At 41.2% G+C, this 21,342-nt stretch overlaps 1 protein-coding gene across 1 annotated transcript; it reads left to right on the top strand.

Moving 5' to 3' along the window:
- Positions 1-7,605: 7,605 nt before the first annotated feature.
- LOC144933272 (uncharacterized) lies at positions 7,606-14,837 on the top strand. The gene is made up of 3 exons (XM_078857962.1): positions 7,606-7,805; positions 9,538-10,989; positions 12,175-14,837. The coding sequence occupies exons 2-3, from the start codon at positions 9,553-9,555 to the stop codon at positions 12,409-12,411; spliced, it is 1,674 nt and encodes a 557-aa protein (XP_078714088.1). The 5' UTR covers positions 7,606-7,805; positions 9,538-9,552; the 3' UTR covers positions 12,412-14,837.
- The last annotated feature ends 6,505 nt before the right edge of the window (positions 14,838-21,342 follow it).

Genomic DNA, 21,342 nt, shown 5'->3' with positions numbered 1-21,342 from the left:
AATCTCTACTGTCTTTAATGTGTTCCTTTGTGGAAATTTCAGAAAAGCTATTGTGATGCAAAAACGTTCTTTCTGTTTTGGCATCACTGGAATGTAACGCCAATACCCTGGATGAAATGTGGGAACTTTTTGCTGACAAAAATTGCTGACATTTAATTGATATTGGTTTTATTTTATTTGCCAAGGTGTCAGGATTATCAGAACCTTCAGCAATGTTCTTACTCAGTGGTGGAAACAAAGGGCATGAAATAGCCGAACCTCTGTTAGCATTTTCATGCTCGGAACTGCCCATTTTATTTTCAGGAATCGCAATCTGTGTAGCACACTTTGCATCCGAAGTTCTTCTGAACTTTCCCAAAGAGTTTGTTATAGAAGAAATGTTGACGGGATAACTTGGTTTTTTAACTGTGCTGCTCGGTGGAAAGGGCAAAGCCAGCCTATATTTGTCAAAGTAGTCAGTGTGCAGCTTGCCGACAGCCGTTTGAAAGCACTGTCGGCGCATATCACCGTCAATTCGAATATCTTCTGTGAGCCTTCCTTTTAGACTCTCTGAAGTGGACTGAGAGAGGCTATGATTCACACATGGTTTCTTTGGACAGAGTCTGATTTCCTTCCAACTTCTACTGATGCAATTGAGTTTGCCACCACTGGCCTCATAATCGGCTACATTTTGACCACCATCCATCCTTTCAGTGTTTGCTTTTAAAATTTCCCAAGCATTTCCTGGTCTCAATGGTTTTAAATGTAATTGATGACAAATGTTTGTAGTATGACATCCATCAGTAGAATTGTTTGATTTCATGTGTGCCTGTAAGTTGTTTGGACAAACTTGTTTTGCCTTATTTCCTTCAAAACGGTGCAGCTTTTCACTTCTTGGCAAGTCACAACAATCCATATTTATATCCTGTGTAGACTTAGGACCCCATTGAGCAGAATTAAAATGAGTACTTCTCTCTTGATGAAAACCAGGATTTGAAATGTCCGATTGCTTTCCGGTACTACAAATAGGGTCAAACTTGGATTCTTCAGGTATGGTAGTGCTAATATGCTGTTGTACACCACATAATTGTAAAGTATGGTTATGGGAAGCAGTGTCTTTCACAGAAAAATGTTCAGTGTCCAGATGTCTTTTCTGCTTACAAAGTTGATGTGCCCATGTTTTATTCATGCAACTGCATGTGCCAATACAAGTTTCATTGTCAATATCCAATAAATTATTAAACTCTTCAACATTATTCGGCGTTGCAATGTCTGCAATGGATGATTCACTATTTGTATGTTCAGAAGACTTGTCAAGTATGACACTACAGACAATGCCATCTGTATTGGAACTAGATAAAGAAATTCCAACACTCCCTTGATCATCACAAATCACATTATCTTCATCCACTGTGTTATCAGTAGGCAAATTGCTTGTTGATTCCAATATTACACTGCCACTGTTTCCTGTGCTCGTTTCACACAAGCTTTCTCTGTCAGGTGAATCGTGGTTGGACTCCTCATCTACAAATATTTCTCTTTCTGCAGGTATGTTTATTTTACTGTTAATGTTTTTATCAGTTGTTGGTACTTGCTCTGCTGCAGTTTCCACCTCTGTCTGCTTGAAATTGTCCGTGTTAAAGTCCACCACTGTTTCTTGACAATTACTTGGTACTTCACTAACAAATGTGCATTTCCTTTTCACACTGTGTGACTGAAGTTCAGGGCCATATATCTCAAGAGAAGCAAAGCTTGGTCTAACTGGAGATTCTCCGAGAACACCAAACTCTTTGGCATCTTCCGTTGAATTTTTTGTGCAAGAATGGCCTATAATAAAGTCGTTATCCAGCAACTCTTGCTTAATGTCTTCTCTCGAGATATCTTCCCGAGCGGAAAGATTTTCCCTCTCAAGAAATTCCTTCACTGACGTTTGCACACAGCCCAAAACATTTTCCCAATCTTGGAACTCAATTAATGTTTTCATAGGGTCCAAGCAGATGTCATAGTCAGACAAGGGACAAGTTATATTCAATACAAAAATCCCATGAAGCTCTGAATTTCGCAGACTACCTTCCTTCTTGCTTGGGCTTATAAGAGGGTCTTTCCATGCCCATTTTTGGCAGATTTTCTGCTTGCAAATAATGCTCAACTTCTTTATCAAGATGTTAACAAGTTTGTGCAGTTTTGTTTTGAGCACAAGCCTTCCATTGACATATATGAACTGCAGGTTCTTGTTGTGATGGCCTTCTCGACCAATATATCCAGCGATCTGAAATTTTTCAGACTGGTAGTTTATCTCTGAGAGTCTTTGTGCCTTGGTCTGCCCAAATATCTGTCCAAAGCGGGAAAGCATGCTGTTAGTACGCTGGCACTGAACAGAAACAGTGCCAGTGTTTTCGTTTTTCAATGTGAACGAAACTTGATGATGAACCAGAGCTATTGCCTCTATTTTCTGACGAATCTTTTCATATTCCAATATTGGTGGAATGCACTTCCTTCTAACTGGCAGGTTATAGAAGAAATTGTGTACAGTAACTGTCGTTCCATGGCTTGGTCTGATTTTTTCTGCTTCATGAACAATCACCGACTGCATGTCCTGAATGACTTTGGTGTAAGTTCTTGAGGAAGATGTTGCTCTGGAAGTAATCTCAACAACACTCGATACACTTGCAATGCTAGCAAGGGCCTCGCCCCTGTATCCATAATAGCGGAGGTTCTCAAGATCTTTTATTTTGTGGCACTTGCTTGTAAAGTAGCGATTTCCTAATACCTCAAGATCATTACTGGTAATTCCATTGCCATTGTCAACCACCTGTAAAATGACAAAAAAAATCGCATCTCAAAAGGTGAAAGCAATCAATTAGGCCTTACATTAGCCCCATGCATAAAGCGATCATCTAAAAATACAACTTGATAAAGGAACAAAGTATTGCTTTGGCTGTCAGAATGATATTGAAACCAAAAAAGTATGCTAAGTTCATAACATGATTTGTTCACACTAAATGCATCTACATATGCTACACATTTTCTAGGACTTGATTCATTGATTAATATTAACTTTTAAGCTCACAATACATGCATCGAATTCCATAATAATCAATGTTGTTCTATTCTAATAGGTTGATTGCAATGGGTCCAAGTGACCCACATGAAAACCTTAGGTTGCTACATTTACCACAATGTAAATAAATGAAGAGTAATAATAACACAAATTATTTTTGAAGTGCAATACAAAGTGAAACTATTATATGTAACATTTTGCTGGCTAGCCCATATCAGATAAGAACATTCATGAATAATAGTGTCCATCTCATTACCCACAAACATTATTCCTATTATCCACCATAAAAAAAATCATGCATAATGGGATGAACTTAGCACTCGGTGCACTTCCGTAAATGTTATCCGTTATGGCCATGAATAAAATAATGAATGTTCCTTTCTGTACAGTTTTGTGTAATAAACCGTGGTATAGGGTGTTGTGTTTTGCAGTTGCGGCAGTGAATGGAAATGACAGCGTAGACTTAAGATAACATTATCACCACCCCTCATGAACAGACCTACCACTACCCCTTAACACATGTATGGAGTGCTAGGTTGCCGTGCGTGACTCCTTGCTACTATTTGAGACATTCATGGACAGTCTGAGTGCCTATTTGCAGATAATGGGAAATAATCATGGATAAGTCCAACCTAGGAGTCATGAATAAGAAGCCCGCAGAAAAAATGCATTTCATTAAATATATCACCTCCAACTATTATCAAGGGAAATATACTACCTAGAAAAGGCTTCATATAGATAGCCATTGGTGCTTAATTATACACTTTTTAACAGACAAAAGAAAGTATGAACCACTACACATTATTATCAATTTTAACTGGAACATTACTCATTAATGAGTGGCATGGCGTATCCATGGCTGCGTTTTGTCACGATTGCCAGGCACAACATGTAAACAACTGCACGCACCTCATAAATAATGAAACATTTATCCGGCGAGTACAGATGAGACTCAACACCTCATTAACCAAGCGACCCTAGTGATGAAAAGGCATGTCATGTCAACATCGTCGTCGTAATGCGGTGGGCATAAACGATTCACGATTGGACCAGTCGCCTGTGACCCCAAAAAGTGTTCCATGCCAAGTATAGCAGTTCCACAATAATATTGGGCAACGTTATTCAAAATCATAATAACACGTGGTGTTATTTAGAATGTAATTGTATATAGATTTAGTATAGAATATTAAAATCGTTAGACACATGCATCATCAAAGTGTGGATGCAAACATATTTTTTTCTGAGTACGCCCGTGTCTGATTAATGCATTACAGTGCTAATTGAATGACATAGTACACCCAATTAAAAAAGCCACTTCAGGAGTGCGAGTAAAGCTTGTTACAAATGATCAATTACCACTCCTGTTGAAATCCACACTATATTCTGGTTTCTTGAATGATAATATAACGTGTAAAAAACTAAAAAAGCCACCTCATGATTACGCCAACGCTTACCCATTCCTTCAAAAGCGTACGTTATGAGTGGAAACGCTCGGCAGCTTCCACAAACAAACCTGGAAGCGGAAGTCTTCCATGTGGAGCCGTGCCGCTACGCAGCTGGCACCCGCGTCCAGGCTGTTGAGCAGCAGCTCCTCCACACACTGACTGGCCGTGCTTAGGGCCACTCCTGAGCGCAACCTCGCCTGCACCTCTGGGGGCAGCTCCTGCAGCATGGGTGCACTGCAAACATGACAGAGTCAAATACTGGTGAGCGACAAGTTCCGCGCACTTTTCTGGGAACTTGTTCAGGCTTACACAAGGGGGGTGATTATCGTGCATCTCCTACGTGATAAAGACGTACCCATCGAATACCGCAAATTTTTTACTAGAAGGAACAAAAAAATTATTAACGTAATACTCTTAGGGGAAGCTCCTATGTTTGACCGTTTTTGAAATATTCAGATTTTAACATCATAAAATGTGCATGTTTTGTGGTTTAAACCGGCTTGAATCCAAAATATCTTAAAAACAATAAAAGATGGTTTTCGCTTTAATGTTATTTGCTGTTTAACGCTCTATCAAACGAAAAAACCTCACGATATTATATTTTAATGGTTTGTGAATGACACGCACAAACGTGTTTATGGGGCACTTTAAAATCGAGATTTATGGGCCTTAAAATGAAAATCTCGGATTTTCAGATTTCCTGTTGTGTCATAAAAGCTACTGTGGTGCCACTACCACGGAGCAACTCCGCAAGCGCCGCAGTTCCCCCCTACCCCCCACCCTGAGCACACGCACGCACCACACACACACACGTAGTGTCCTGGCGGGGGATCGCCTGGCACAACGGGTTTTCATCCGAAGGGCCCCGAGGTGGGAAGTCCCGCGGGTTCCCGGTGCCAGGAGATTGGCCGACCCTCCCAGAACAAATCACATTGCGGCGCCCCTAAATTGGCTTAAAATTGCATGAGAGCACAAAGGTTCACCGGGCCAGCCGCAATGAGTCACGCACGACATCGGGGAGAGGGCTGGGGTAAAATATTATGCGAAAGGAGGAACCCAGCGCTAGACCAACTACACACTAGCCAGGTGTGCATTCGCCAGCCGGACGCCCTCCCATATTAAACAGGGTGAGTTAGAGATTAATGAGTAAGGGAGCAGAGACAATGGGCCGATAAATAACGTAACGCTCCACGTAAGGGCAGGATAACGTAACCCCGGATGTTTTTTTTTATCAAGGGGAATAAAAAGGGGAGCCCGAAACGGTTCAAGTCAGTTCTCCTCTCCAACCTCTTGGCCGCTAAGACCGACTGTCTCCTCAAGCCGTTCGCAGCATCCGTGTGATGCCAGCGAGTGCTGCTACGAGGCAGTGATAGGCAAGGTTTTTTCGTCATCTTCCCTCCGACTCTCACTGCGTCCGTGCAGCTGCGAGGTACGTGATAGGGCGTGTGAGTGTTTGGGGAATCGGATAGTAGTAGGACAGGCTCTGTTCACAGAATATTCCCTCCGGGCAGTGCAGGGTTTACGCCGTGAATAAACGTTAGCACAGAGCCTCGGTGTGGTGCGAGTGATTTATGTGTGGAGCGGCTGCGTGGGCAGACGCGCAGCGAGAGCAGAGCACGAGTGCTCGATGAGATAATCGCCTGCAAGAGCGCGCGCGTGTTCGCGCCGCCGCTGTAGCGCTACTAGTCTTTGTGCGGACGCGGATTTGGATGTAACCGCCTGCAGGAGCGCGTGCATTTGCGCAGTCACTAGCTGTAGTGGGTTAAGAGGAAACCGCTCGCAGGTTTGGGTGCGGTCGTACAGCTGTGCGCTGCGTTGGTGTGAGTGTTGGTGTGTGTGCGTGTGTGGAATAACCCCGTGCGGCGGTCAGCCAGCGATTTAGCTATGTCCCTTAGAGGGGGCCCGGCGGGGGCCGATCGACGCGGTGGAGAAGGGAGTTGAGGGGGCGGACATCGCACCCCACCTGCCCGGCGAGGGCGGGGGGTAGACGCCGCCCCCCACACTACCTATATACCACGTTTCAGATATCTACCTGGTCGGGAAGTACCCTATAGGTTTTTGGAGACACAGATTAAGGTCTTTATTTATACAGATAAGGACCAAATCCACCTCCGATTAGCACGGTTTGGCTATGTACGGTGCGAAAGGTCAACGCACATGCATACACGCAGCCACTACGAGGCAACATTAAAAAAAGGTTATACAAACCTCATGTTGATTGATCTGAAAACGCCATATTTTCTTACTGAATACAAGTTCATAGATGTGAGTTACTATACATCTCAAGAATGGCAGAGTACTAAATAGACCCAGGGGTCAATAGATTGCGCAGTTGTTAAGCGGGCTGCCCTCTGAACCTGGCAACCTGAGTTTGAGTCCTGGCTACAGAGAACGCTGCGATGAGCGATATGCGAACTGGCCATCTTGGCCCCCTTCACCAACCCGTCAACAGAGGCCCATGACCGACGCGGCGTGCAACAGGCCTCTAACAGCCAGCGGTGAATGGACATTGTTAAGGACGCGTACAATGTTAATATTCGACAAACGCAAGCCTGCGTGTTTTAAAGCATCTCGTCGCGCATCCTTTTGACCACCAGTAAACGCGAATCAAAAACACTGAACAACGTTTCAGTTTCCATGTATTAGGTATAGCCCTGTGAGCCATTCGGCTCTTGAATCGGGTGCAACTGCAACAAACAAAAAACATGAACAAGAAAACATCTTAAAGTGAACGTACGTTCCCACACAACGACAACAGCAGCAGCAGCAGCAACAACACCGCGTGGCCAACACACACACCGCTTGAAATCGTCAATTTTTTTTGTTTTGCAACGACTGGCGCGCGGAACTATTTCGTCGACGCGTAGCGACACAGCGGCGACAGGGGGGGGAGGGGGCGGGGGGTGAGAGGCGGGGGCGGGGCTAAAGCGGGGTGGGGCGAAGGCGGAGTGGGGGCGGGGCGAAGGCGGGGTGGGGGCGGCCGAAAGGGGGGGTGGGGGCGGGGCGAGGCGGGGTAGGGGTGGGGCGAAGGCGGGGTGGGGGTGGGGCGAAGGCGGGGTGGGGGCGGGGCGAAGGCGGGGTGGGGCGACGGCGTTGCTAGGCGTTGCTAGGCTGTGCAGCGGCAGCAGTGGCAGCAACCTCGCACCCAACATTGGCAGATGTTTGGTGCGCGTTTGGCCAGTTTTTAAGTTCAAAGTTTTGACGCAACTTTTATAGAAGGCGTTTTTTTGTTGCTGTTGTTGCTGCTGCTCATTTATATCGTCGTCGTTATTAAAGTCCGTCTGTCTCGACGTCCAATCATTTCGTCGGCGTCTTTCGAAGTGAGTAACAATTGTTTGTTTGTTGTTACGATTCGTGTGATTGTCGGTTTAACACGTCGGCTTTCGCGACCAATATCATCCAGAATACAGGTTTACGTGACAAACCTTACTAATTGGCTGTCTGGTGGGTGACTGGTTTGACGACATGTTCACATTTACGCGATATATATAAAGAAAACATTGTGTGATTTGTAAGAAATGTCGCACTAACACGGCGGTGGTTGTGGGGGGGGGTCGAACGTACGATCGTGGTAACGATATGAACAGTGGGACAGTATAAAGAGCGGAGCAGCATACTCTTACACGTAGTTTTGTAACTGTTAACGTGTAGTTTGTTTTAAAGCGGTGTGAGTGTTATTTGTTCTAAGTCGGTCAGTGCCATAAACTTGGGGTGGGGGGGGGAAATCCGAATGTTATATTTCGGAAATAAAAGTTATATAGTGTACATTTAACATAAAGCCATTGACTTTATGGGCTTATTAATACACACCGCATGTATTGTCAAGACTGTTTCAAACATACACAGTGTAATTGGCGCAATAGGAACATAGATTGCAGGTACACAAACCTTTGAAGGGACACTCGTTTAATTTTCCATTCCCTTCCCGTCCAAAACGGAAAAATCGAAATGTAATTACAAATGTAATTTTACGTGAACGTTAACTACTGTAGTGACGATGTAGATTGCACTGCAGAAGTCGAACACCATTGATTGTTTTACATTGATACAACTAAAATTATAAGAAAATATCACCAATTCGCAGTTGTTTTTTTAAGCACCACTCTGCCATGCTAATGATGAGCACAAGCGTGGTAAAAAACATAGCGTGCAGAGATGTTCATCCAGTAGTTATGCAAATCATTAATAAGTGCCAACATTTTGAAACGTGAAAACATCACGGAAATGTGAAGCAAGCTCATAAAAAACATGTAGTGGTGGTTTATGTGGAATACAATCTATTATTTGCAGAATAAAAAATATAAGAACTTCAAAACTGCACAGTTAACTTGGGACATTTCAGTGCCACCAAAGCATTGTGTACATTGACTCATGCCAAAATGCTGCCGACTCTGTTAATAATTCAGTAAATTCCCCGGCAGAGTTGTAATGCATGCTCTTGGAGTCAATGCACTCGTAAGCCTCCCTTGGCAGCCAATATGCTTACCACATTCCATCAAAAAGCCATACATGTTAAGTGATAACTATTGCTGGTGGCAAGTTGAAAGCGCACACGGAGAGCATGTCCAATGGCCATTTAAGAGAAGTTTTACAACAGTGCCATTTGGCATGCATTGTTTATTTATTATTTAACTTCCAAGATAACACTGCCACTAAGCCATGCTGGAATGCAAATAACGCTAAGTAAATATTTGTCAAAGTTTTTTTTTATGAAGTTCAAACTTGCATAACCCATGTATGCACTTAAACCTCGGTCAGGCCAATACGTTAAATGTATTTTCCTACAGACAATATGCCAAGCAATTATAATGTAAAGTTACATCCTTAATTATTTCAACTACATTCGATAACCGCAGCAGCAACTAATGTATTTTATTCCAAATGACCCATTACTTGGGGGTGCATTTTTGAATCCGAAGAATACGGTATTAAGAATTGCTTTTATCCTTGTAAAATTCTGCACGTTGTTGAAACTGGACATCTGTGAAAAAGAGCTTCATAGGCTCATTGGATTCCTCCAGTCTAAATACAGATTATTATTCTGATTTACAGAACTGAGTGAAGATCATGAAGCCGGCGGGTCAGCTTGGGTATCCCATGGCCAAAGAGCCTTCTCGGTTGCTCAAGCTTCAAAAAGAGTTCCAGGAGAGACTGCTAAGGGAGAAGGAGGCCACTCTTATAGCCATGCAAGGGGCCCAGTACCAGACTGCGTTCTTCAGCGAAAATCAAAGATACGTAAAAATGCAACGCATGCCTTCGGGGTGGAAATATCCTCACACGTTTCCCAGAATGCCATCAAACACACGACCACCACTGCAGTTTTTACCGCAGCCTCCTCCACAGCCTCCACCTTATCTGCGACAGACACAGTTTGGCATGCAGAAGCGAAGTGCTGGCATTGACAGAGCCAAGCCTCTGCCGCAAATAAAAAAGAAAAGCTCGAGCTTACACAATATATTTCAAACACCACAACCAGCATTCCCCCACTACAAGGCTGGAGATACATTAAAGGTGACCGACCGATATCCAAGTGGACCGTTAAAATTGCCACCGGTTGATGTGGACAAGTCCAAGCAACCATCCAACTGGACAACTCAAAGCCAATGTCAGAACGATGTTGCTCACATTTCAAATATTGGTAAAGCAAAATACATAGAGACGACACCCAGCGTAGACGCGAATTCAGGCGCCACAAATACCTCTGACAACCTACCTCTACTGCCACAGTCTTACCAACAGCAGGTGATTGAATCTCACCAAGCACATGCTCCTTTAGAAAGGAGCAATCTAACTACTCCTCACTGGATGGTTCAGAAACAGAAAGATGATGAAGAAAGCATTGAAGAAGAAATTCAAAGAAAGGAACGCGAGATCTTGGCAAAACTCAATAAATTTCAGGAAGAGTTGCAGATTATTCAGAGAGAAAGACAAATGGCAGAAGAAGAAGAAAGGCATTTAGAGCCTGCAATCCAGGGCATTACAGAAACGCATTTCATGGACAGGCACAAGGTCATCCCTGCTATAACAAGGACTGGCGATTCCAAAAAACTACCATCACTACACGGGAATCAACATGACAATAAAAATCAACCAGGGATGGAAGAGGAACAATTTGAAAATAAAACTTCCAAAGAAACCCATCATGAGGAGGAATCTAATACACCACATTCAGTAGTAACTTCTAATAAGTCAAAAAACATGACCAACCACAAAAGTGGTAATGTTGAAGATGATGTCATTTCTATTATTGATGAAACACAGGACTATGAATATCAACAGAATTTCACAGATGAGACAGACTACCTTGCCGACCAAGAAACCCTCGATCTTGCCAAGTGCCACACTTGCGGACGGACATTTGCGAAGGACAGGCTTGAAAAGCATGCAAAGATCTGCACCAAGACCACTCAGAAAAAGAGAAAAGTGTTTGACTTTTCAAAGATTCGAGTTGAAGGAACCGACATGGAAAAATTCTGCAAAAAGAAAAGTAAAACCCCCGAACAGGTATGTGAAAAATATCTTTACGAGTTATTAAGTCAGCACAATTTAATCATTTGGTGGAGCAATGGTTCAGCGTTTAGTGCAGAGGGTCAATATATCCAGCAGCCCGGGGTCGATTCCCAGGTACAGCTAACATTGGTGCTCAGAGACATCTGAACTGGTCCTGGGTACCCCGCTTCAGGAACCCACAATATCCAGCATGGTAAAATATGGTCAAACAATCCCGATGACCAGCAAAGCATGGGAAGGCTCTCATCCAGCAGTGGATTGCAAAAGGGCTACAAATAAATATTAACATCCAAACAGTTTTTATTGGTCAGCCATTAAATTATAGCCTATAATATCAACTGAGAGTTTCAACACAGGTTTTAATTGACTGATACTGTTGTTCAATTGTTCTTTAAAAGTTAGTGGGTGTAAAAAAAGAATGCAATTGTTTCAGTAATAATGTGGAAACTATACCAAATAATATTACATAAAACATTTTTTAAATATTTGCTATAGAAGTGCTGTGTCATTTGTACCCTCTTGAAAATAAAACATTAAGTCCTCTCCAAAAAAGTTTCCACTCTCAAACGTCCACACCCACTACTTAATGGTAATGCACTGCCCATTTCACTGCTTAAGCTTTCAACTTTTTGTAACTACTCCAGGTTCTTTTTAGCTGTCCAGATCAATTATGCTCAGCAACACAAAGATGAAGATAAAATGCAACTTAATATATTGGTTGTGATATTTAAACAAATTAATGCCGCCCATTCGTATGTAAACTTAATTCTTGTTAATTTGTATATCATTTTTTTTATCTAAAAAAATATGGTGACCATGAAGGTATCTTCCATTATTTAATCATTCTTACTAAGCAGTTTGAGCTAGGTTGATAAAAACGACACACGTAGTAGTTAGAAGATTATATAATATGGGTTTCATCTCTCGACACCTCCCCATGTCGTCATGGTGTTGGCAACACACATTGTTTAGAGATTTCAGTTTGCCAACAACTCGACAGCGATTGTTTCGAATGAGTGCTATGTGCCCTTGGAAAATATAAAACTTTTCAGATTTTTTTTGACACCTTATCTTTCGCACAACCCTTGACCTACAACCACATAATTAAAATTACTTGTCTAATTACAGTGCTTCGTAAAGGATGGCACCTGTACGTGTGCACGATTTGTTTCTGTTCAGGCCAAAAAACCCAACTGGAGAGCCAAGTCTGAAGCTTTACAGAGGACGCTCCGGGAGGCGAGAATAGCGCAGCACGGTGGCAAGCTGAGTGATCTGCCACCTCCAGCACCCGCAGAAAACCCCGACTACGTGTCCTGCCCACATTGCCAGCGCCGCTTCGCGCCAGACGTGGCCGAGAGGCACGTGCCCAAGTGTCAGAACCTGAGAAGCAGGCCAGCACCTCCAAAAAGAAAATAATAAAAGCAGTATCAAACGTTGTACAACAAGAACAAAACAACTACCTATATCAACAATGCTCAAAAACTGATTTGGTTTACGTTATTTCAATGAAGGCATATATTAAAAGTTCATGAAATAAAACCTATTCATGAAATTAAGAGCTGAACCTTTAAAAAAATATAGCAAGCAAAATAATGGCTACATATGTGAACTTACAAAGGTAGACCAACTCAATTATATCCACATAGCATAAAGGCTGAGCCGAAGACAAACGCTAATAAAAGGGGCAGTCATCTTCAATTTATTTAGGCCCTGGTAACTCCCTCCCAGGCTGACTTTCAACAGCCCACTGGGTCGTCGCGTATAACCTGCCAGGTACCAGGGAAATATTTATAACAGTAGCCATTTTTACAAGGCAAACCAACAGCATGACAGCATATCCGTCAACTAAATTATAAGAGGCATTCAGAAGGCTGAATCAAGAAGTTATAGAAAGCGGACCCTCCCCAGATATGGGGGTAAAACGTTGATCCAACAAGGTTTCCAAAAATTGTCGAACCCCTCAAATTATTTTGTAGGCATAGGGTGTGTAGGTATATATTACAACATGCTACATTCAATAGTATCTGCACACATGGGAGGGAAGAGGACATCTGTGGGGGCAAGGCACGAAGCACTGAGAAGCCCTCCGCAGGAGCTAGAATAAGGCCGCTGAAATTGTCGTAATCAAAAACTCCATGAAACCGTTTAATAATTATGCCGATGGTTTAGATGTATATTTGTTGACAAAAAACACAATTCAAGAACGATCAACTTACACCAACAAACATAATGAAAACTTTCCTGCGATTGCAGTATATGAAATATTTATTCGACCACAAATGTTGGGGTTATACACAACCGCAACCGTGAATTAACATTAGTAATTTGTGTAGACGAGGAAAACATTTTAAATTAGAGCCTTAAATCATACCTACATAATGCAGATATGCATTAGGTGACTAAGCAATAAACGCAGTGTTTTTAATTGCATTTTTTATGGGAGCATGTTCTTTATCCTAATGCGTCTTTAATATTTTATTACCGTTTGAGAACTTGAGTATTTCTCCTGCTCAGGTCAGTTTCATAAGTATAATATATATCTCAGTGCCTCCATCCAATTTTCAATAAGATAATTGATTGATTTTATTTATTAAATGTGTTCAAACGGGACATTTGAAGTCAGGATCAGCATAAGATTGTATACTAAAATAAGAAGCCATCTGACTATTAAAACACCCATTTTTAAATTAAGTGTACCCTATACTTTTTCACGGATTTTAATTCTATGAAAAACTGCTTAATTTATCAAATGATATAAAAATCCTCAAATAGCTTTAATATGCCTAAGACGTAATAACTCACGTAAATATATTGAAAGTGATTGTAAAAATGTAATTATAAATTCAGGGTGTAACATGGATTGATTGTGGTGCAGTGTTCATGTTGTATAGGATACATTTACTACGCTTTTTGAAATTCTATCTGTAGACTTAAATTGTTAATGTTATAAGATGCACATATGAATTGCATTCAATTGATATACAGAATGCTGTATTTTTAAAAAATGTACACTGCATTTTCAATGCTTGAATTATCAAAAATGTATGCACTTTCAAGTTTGGGTTTGTATTAAAGGGTAAATATGTATGCACTGTAAGTTATTTAATTGCCCATATATATTTCAGAACATGAAGAAAAAATGGACAATGCATTTCCCTCTGACAATATGTACTATCTGCACGCCTAAACTTATAGATATTAAACTATCACAAGGATTCTGCTCCACCGTACATTTTTGGGATTGTAAATGTTGCAATGGCATTTGACATTCAATGGATAACCATACGCACCGTGCACGAAATGTCAGCAGCTAAAATCAATATCATGAGGGCAAGAAAGTAATGAGTACATTTGGGTGAGGCTGAAAAATCTCTTGCTCAATTTTCTATAAAACGACCACAGCAAAACTGCAGTGATGAAGTGGCTGGGGATAACAGCTTTAGAAGTTAGAAAGCAACCCCATTGCTAGTCTGTCTTTGACATAAATTGTTTCAGTTGCATATTACTCAGTGACAAATGAGGTACATTAGATTCACAGTTTTGTTTCATTGCTATTTGCTAACTTTGTACTAAAATGTAGGGATCTTTATTCAACTGAAAATGTATTTTTAAGATATTTGCGTGAAAATAGATTTCAACTTGACCGTTTTAAATGGGAATCACTGTTTAGTCATATGTGAATACATTGTGACTGTATAAATTGCATTATTAAAATATTAACTATTGTATATGTAAAAATACAACTGGTCTATGTACACTATACATACTTAATGCATTCGACATCACTGCAGCTACATAGAGAACTCGATGTATCTGCTGTATTACCCATGACTCCTATTATCCATGCCCTGCGTATTTATCCATCCTGAATTCTGGAACGGCTGCCAATTGTCCATATTTATTGTGGCTCAGCAAATTAATCCTATTATCCGTGTTCATCTGGAACAATCTTGAATCATGGGCTCGCTAAAATCCTATTATGAATGTTTTGTGGATAAGGGAAGTAGATCACATAATTAATCATTTCATCGACTAGCAATTCATTATTCAAGGTGCTCTTATCCAGAAGTGGTGAACGTTTCTTATTTAACAAATCTACTTCATTCATGGGTAGAGCAGTGCCCATTCAAATGTCCATTAACATGCTCATGAATAATCCAAGGCAGGGCATTTATGCAGCATGCATGGCTGCACCTGTGCTACACCCACGTGCCCATCGGTCAGGGTATCATCGGTCTGTGCACGAGTGCAATCGCACAGGCAGCATAAACGAATAAGTGGAGCCCATCAGCAACTTCATCCAATTGTTCGTGGTGCTTGACCTGCGACGCACGAACCCGGCTCAACGCTGTGGAATGTCGGTGACGTCATCACAGATTTGCGCCGTGATGTCACCCACGCATCAGCTAGCAAAACTTTTTTTTCTTATAATAAACTATTGTTTTGCATGTGGGATGAAACAGGAGTACCCGGTGAAAACCCACGATCATCGAGGCGATAACGCTCGTTCTGCGTCCTGCCATGCACTCACACAGTCCCCTGCTTTTGACGTTCATGTCGTCTCCTGCTGTGTAAGCGTGTGGTCTCCCGCCATGCATTAGCCAGTCTTCTAGTGTTCGTGTGGTCTCCTGCTGTGCACTCCCGCAGTCACGCATTTTGCATTAGCGCAGTCTCCCATCGTGCGCTTGAGCACGGACGAGAATGGTGAAAAGAGATTGCATGAGGAGAGGACAACCACCATGGGAGAAAGAATGGCAAGATCAATTTGCGTGCATTTCGGGACCATGAGTGATAACGACGGCAAAGAAAGGCCTTCAGCATTAATAGACCATGGATGATAAGATACCAAAGATGACCACAATTTGATGCTGCCACTGTCTTGTCACTGCTAATGCCACCGCAGCCACAAGGTAAAGGACACATTGCACCACTTCCGCATTCAAGACACATTTTAAGATAATAACAAATTAATCCAATTAAACAAATTCCCCCAAAAAGGGCTACCCAGAATTTGCCTACGAGAAGTGCACCATTAATCTATTCGCAGTTTTTTTTTTCTGAAGAGTCACATGGCAGTTATTATATTGTGTGCACTAATCCTGACTTTCTGGCCAAGATAATGGAATTATTTTAATGGATAGTCAATGTGAAAGTGAGATCTTGTTCAAATAATCAATGAGGCATATTCGTCTCGTGCCAATAGCCCTATTTTAACCAAATTAAATTAGGGCTGAAGAGCACAGCCTAAGTGATCCTAACATTAAAACTAACTTCCCAAGACAGTGGTGGAAATTCCACATTCCCATGTCGATGGTGGTTGTCCATAAGCTTAAACCTTATTGTGAGCTGCTCGTTCTCACGCTGGGCCACCAGGCCAAAGTTGAAGATAATAAGTTCTGCCAATAGCGCCCCCCCCCCCCACATATTGCGGAAAAGGAGCTCAAGCATGGGTGGAGTTTGGAGGGGGGGGGGCACGCGGGGTGAAGCGCCCGCCCCCCAAACTGAGCACCTTTATGAACTTATTTCCAGTAGTTTACTATTATAATTCAAAAGTAATTATATGCACCCGCGATTCCTAATGTGAGGGCCAAACGAACCCCTGCCCCCCCCCCCCAATATAAAAGTAGAACTCCGCCTTTGAGCTCAACCGAATGTAACGATTTGACGTAATATTTTGAACAGAAAACATAGTTCATGAAACTGTTAGGCATAAATCACAAATATTTATGTTATATGACAAAATTCTGCTTTTAAAAAGGGCAATGTTTATAAAATTACGAACAATATATTGTCAAAGTGTGCTGTGTTAATTATCATAGGTAAGTTTAAGTTGTGTTTGGAATCAATTATGCTTAATATTACAAAATGTCTTAAGATTGGTTGTATCATTTACTGTAATTTGTTACATTTTGTAAATTCCTAAATAAAGGCCATAATTAAATATCAGCAAAAACTGTATACCACAATGTTAGCCATTAAGACATCAAGTTCAACATAACAATAAATATTCTATTCGTTTATCACCGTAAACTTGTGCAAAAAAAGTCATGCCTGCACTTCCATAAGTTTTTCAATTTACACGACTTCCACTGGTTCATAAAACAGATTATTTTCCAATGGGCTCTGCAAACTGCAGCAGAAGCCACACCGATTATGATGCAGTATGTCCGATCAGGAGGGTCACTGCAGCATATTAATGGCGCTATGAACCAAAAACAACTCGTTTCCCCAGAGATCCATGGCATAACTTAGATATTTTTTCAGCCAGTTATCCAGTACATTTGCCGACGGTGCATACAAACATGCATTTTCATACTTTCACATTTTTTTTATGTGTTGCATATGGAATATTATTTACCATCTTGCATATAGATGAACAGAGCTTTTAATACTAACGTAACTGTATTTAATAGAAAACAATTATCAGTATTCAGTCATGGATTTTACCAAAATATGACCGAAGCATATTTTTTTAAAGAGACAAAACTACAGAAATATTCACTTGCCAAAATCAATCACTGAACTTCGTATAAAATAAATATTGGCTTAGAAACTTCAACATAAAGGAAGTAAACGCAACATGACATTCAAGGCTTGCTTTGATATGAAGCAGATCATTGAAACATTAAAATCTCCCCCTTCTGCTCCGAGGCAAGGGTATTAACCTACTGTAGGTGGCGTGAGAAGAATGTTTTAAACATGCAGGCAATATCATTTTTTCCTTGCAATTAGCAAGATGGGGTAAAATTGCAGCACACCATCATTAACATTGCGACTCTTTAATGACACTTAATGGGATCCTGAGAATTAAGCATTTTCCCCCCCTACATTTTCTAAGTTTAACAAAAGAACTGCATTTTAGGACAAATTCGCTGCACATTACCCCAATGGCATTCGAAAAGCCCACCAAACAATGTACAATGAAATCAATGCATGTACTTAACATGAGCAGAAGACGAAAATGGTACCTCTTAATTGGTTTGGGGATTGGATTTTTAAATGCAAAACCTATGCATATGGGTTGGGGATTGTATTTTTTTATGTTAAAACTATGCATATGAGGAATCAATCTTAAAATGACTTGTTAATTTGGTCATAACACAACCATCATACACAACGACCTACTCTTGCCAAGGGTATCATGGGATATTTAACATTCACCAGCAGATGCAGCCAACAGCTGAACATCCCCTTTAAATGAGGGGTCTCCGTGAGGTCTCAAAAAAATGAGGCATCTTCAGGTTGCCATCTGTTGTTGCAGATTTCATGCCAGGTCCCTCTGGTTCAATGTAGTTTAGCTGCATGTCATGGCCCATGCACATTGTAATAAATTGGTCCTGCAGATATTTGTCTAATTCACATTTCATGCAAGTGTCTCTGTTTTAGGTGTGTATATTGAATGGTGGCACAGTGGTTAACATGCTGTGTCCGAGTTCGATTCCCGCTCACGACCAATAACAGTGGCCTTCCCTAGGTCGATTCAGCCTAAATAGAGTATCTGGTGCAGTGTATAAATATCAGCACTGGAGAGACAAAGGTGGCCGGGTATGGTGTTAGCCACTCACCCCCTTGTGGCATACTGGCCTGAATAGGTGCTTGCCAACAGAACTTAAAGTCTGTTCAAGGATATCTGGGGGGATAATTATGTTGTTGTTTATATACAGAGAAGGGGTTATGCACAAGTAATATCACGAAATGTGTTTTGTTGGAAACTATAGTAACCAAAGGTATAAATGACGTGATTGGGAGACTGCATATTTACCCACATACACTCTTATTTTTCGACACACTGAACCACATGATTGAAACAGCATCACCGACTGCAAACGCGGGCGGCAAATCTGGTGCAGGAAAACTCCTGTGGCTCTACCGCCAGCCAAAGACGGACACTTCACTGCACTATTTCATCCCGTGGGAAATGTCTTCTGCAAAAGAGAGTGCTTCATAGGTCCAAAAAGAAAGAAATGACAGGGGGGCACAGTAGGCGATGTACAGCTGATGCAGTATTGTTGTCAATTCCAACTGTGTGATGGCTGCAGTTGTTGAATGACAAACATACGGTCTCACATTATCATTGGGCAGGAAAACATCTTTGATATTCTTCAATGGCAGCCTCTGCCTGAACGTGTGTGTAAACCTCTGCAGGGTGCAACGTAACTAGTTGCACTCTCCGTTTCATCCTTCAGAAGAAGGCTATTATGATGACACCGTCAGCATCTCCAAATACAGCAGCAATGACCTTCCATACAGGTGGAACGGTCTTGGTTTTCTTGGTTGATGGGGATGAAGCGAGACATCCACCACATACTTTAGCATTTTGTTTTGAGGTCGCAAAGGTGCACCCACACCTTGTCAGATATAACGAGACTCTTGCCAGAAATGTCCCATGGCGTTCCTGGAATTCCGGTGGGTCTCTGGAAACTTCCAGGCATGTGGTTTTGTAGATGGTAACAGAGGCACGATGGTAAAAGAGGCACTCAATATGCACACACACTATCAAAATGCAGTTCATCCACCACCATTTGTTGCTGAGAAGCAACCAAACTTGAATTATTGTGCAATATTATTCAGTGCTTTGCAGCAATTGTCTATGATGAAGTTTTCGATGCTCACATAATTCCTGGCTGACATGACAGAGAATGGTCAGCCTTAGCATGGCTTGTCATTAATGCTTGTGGCACCAGATGATTAACCCAATACATGCATTCATTGATTTATTTGCATGACAACTTCCCACGAGACCATAACACAATTCAGCACCAAATCAAAGCTGTACAGGGCAGTATAAAGGTATTAATTATTATCAGTGTCAACATTACAAAACAATATGAAACACGAAGCCTGTTTACAAACACCAGAAATATTTAAGGCATAATCCTAATTCCAGTTCTTACAAGCAGTACGGTACAAATATTTCTGAATTCAGCCTCCCAAAGAAAATATTCATGCAGCATGTCTTGTTTGGCATTTTAAACCAAACTTATAATAGGGTATTATTTTATATTTATATGATATATTTGTAATCGCGGAGGTAATTACACAATAAAAGTATACAAAATTGCTAAAATATCCTTAAACTATATTTCATATTCATAAAAAAAATTGAGATACCAATATACTGCACATCTACAATATAAACATGACTTGTATAACCCCACAAACCTTACAATACACAATCCAAGATACCAATAAACAATGTTTTTTTTAGCCTCAGAATGACGGTCCCTTTTGTAATATTTTAATAATAGTAACGGTCGAGTAAACATTATAAAACATTACAACAATTTAAACATAAGCTACTTTGTTGTGATAAACCTTTCCAAATAACATTTCACAAGAAAGTACTGTATTGTATTCTTTGGCCTGTATTAATGTATGCCTGACCTAAGGGAAGATCAGCGTCTTGTGCTTGTGTGGGCTATTATTCTTTTAAGGGCTAATGCTTCGTGAAATGGCAGCGTGGGAATTAGATGCTTTGCATGGCCCTAAAGATCAGAACCATCTTGCAAAAAATGTCCCTTCAGGTCCAATACGTAGCCAAGGTCATGACACGAGGCGTGAATTTTATCTTGGCTCAGTCAAGGCAGAGGCCTCCTGAGTAATCAATAGAAGTTGCCTCTGCACCTGTTCTCCCAACTGTGTTATCTTCTCCCCTCGACTTGGGGGTTATGGTCTACGCTATTTGATCACCCACCAAAAAAATATTAAATTCCGTCTTTCTGCATGTTCTAAAGAGCCACAGTTTAATACAGCATACAAAAACAGATCAAAGGATTGAAGAGCACTCTGGATAAATATGTCTCTTTTACAATAATGTTCAAAAGGAACATCGAAAACACACTGCATTTTAGAATCTCTGCAAAATACACAATGTAGATATCAGAGATACGAGTAGGCTTTTAATAAAACACTGGAAAAACTGGATGTGTACTTTCACATTTGCAGGTATGACAATGTTAGCATTCTATAATTCGGTGTGATGTTACAACTATTTTGTACACAGCTACGAACTGCAGCATGCATTGAGAGAATGGCACGTGTACATCATAAATGGTTAAAATATGACGTTCCGCACAGAGCTGTATAAACGCTATCATTACCCAATAAAAATGAAAAACTGGTACAGTGAGGGAAGCCACTGTATATTCGTTCCTCATGAGGTTCGGTCCTGAATGACCGTCATGGTTAAGGTGACACGACCGTCAGCATACTGATTCATGTGCCGAAGCTTGGAGATCACACGTAGATATGTATTCGTATAAGCAAAGCTTCGTGTCCAAATGGTGAAAATGAACTCATTGTGCCTGCCCAGGCTTGTCCTTCCCAACACGTAATACACGTCTCACT

The sequence above is a fragment of the Lampetra fluviatilis genome, chromosome 7 (genome assembly GCF_964198595.1).
Source record: "Lampetra fluviatilis chromosome 7, kcLamFluv1.1, whole genome shotgun sequence".
Lineage (NCBI taxonomy): Eukaryota > Metazoa > Chordata > Hyperoartia > Petromyzontiformes > Petromyzontidae > Lampetra > Lampetra fluviatilis.
The sequence above is the reverse complement of the archived record's forward strand: the minus strand, read 5'-3'. Positions and strand labels throughout refer to the sequence as shown.

What these genes read in the sequence shown, in the direction of transcription:
- LOC144933272 (XM_078857962.1), top strand. Translation starts at nt 9,553, where the DNA reads ATGAAGCCGGCGGGTCAGCTTGGGTATCCCATGGCCAAAGAGCCTTCT. An exon ending in AAAGTAAAACCCCCGAACAG is followed by an intron (nt 10,990 to 12,174) that starts GTATGTGAAAAA and finishes GTTTCTGTTCAG; the next exon opens with GCCAAAAAACCCAACTGGAG.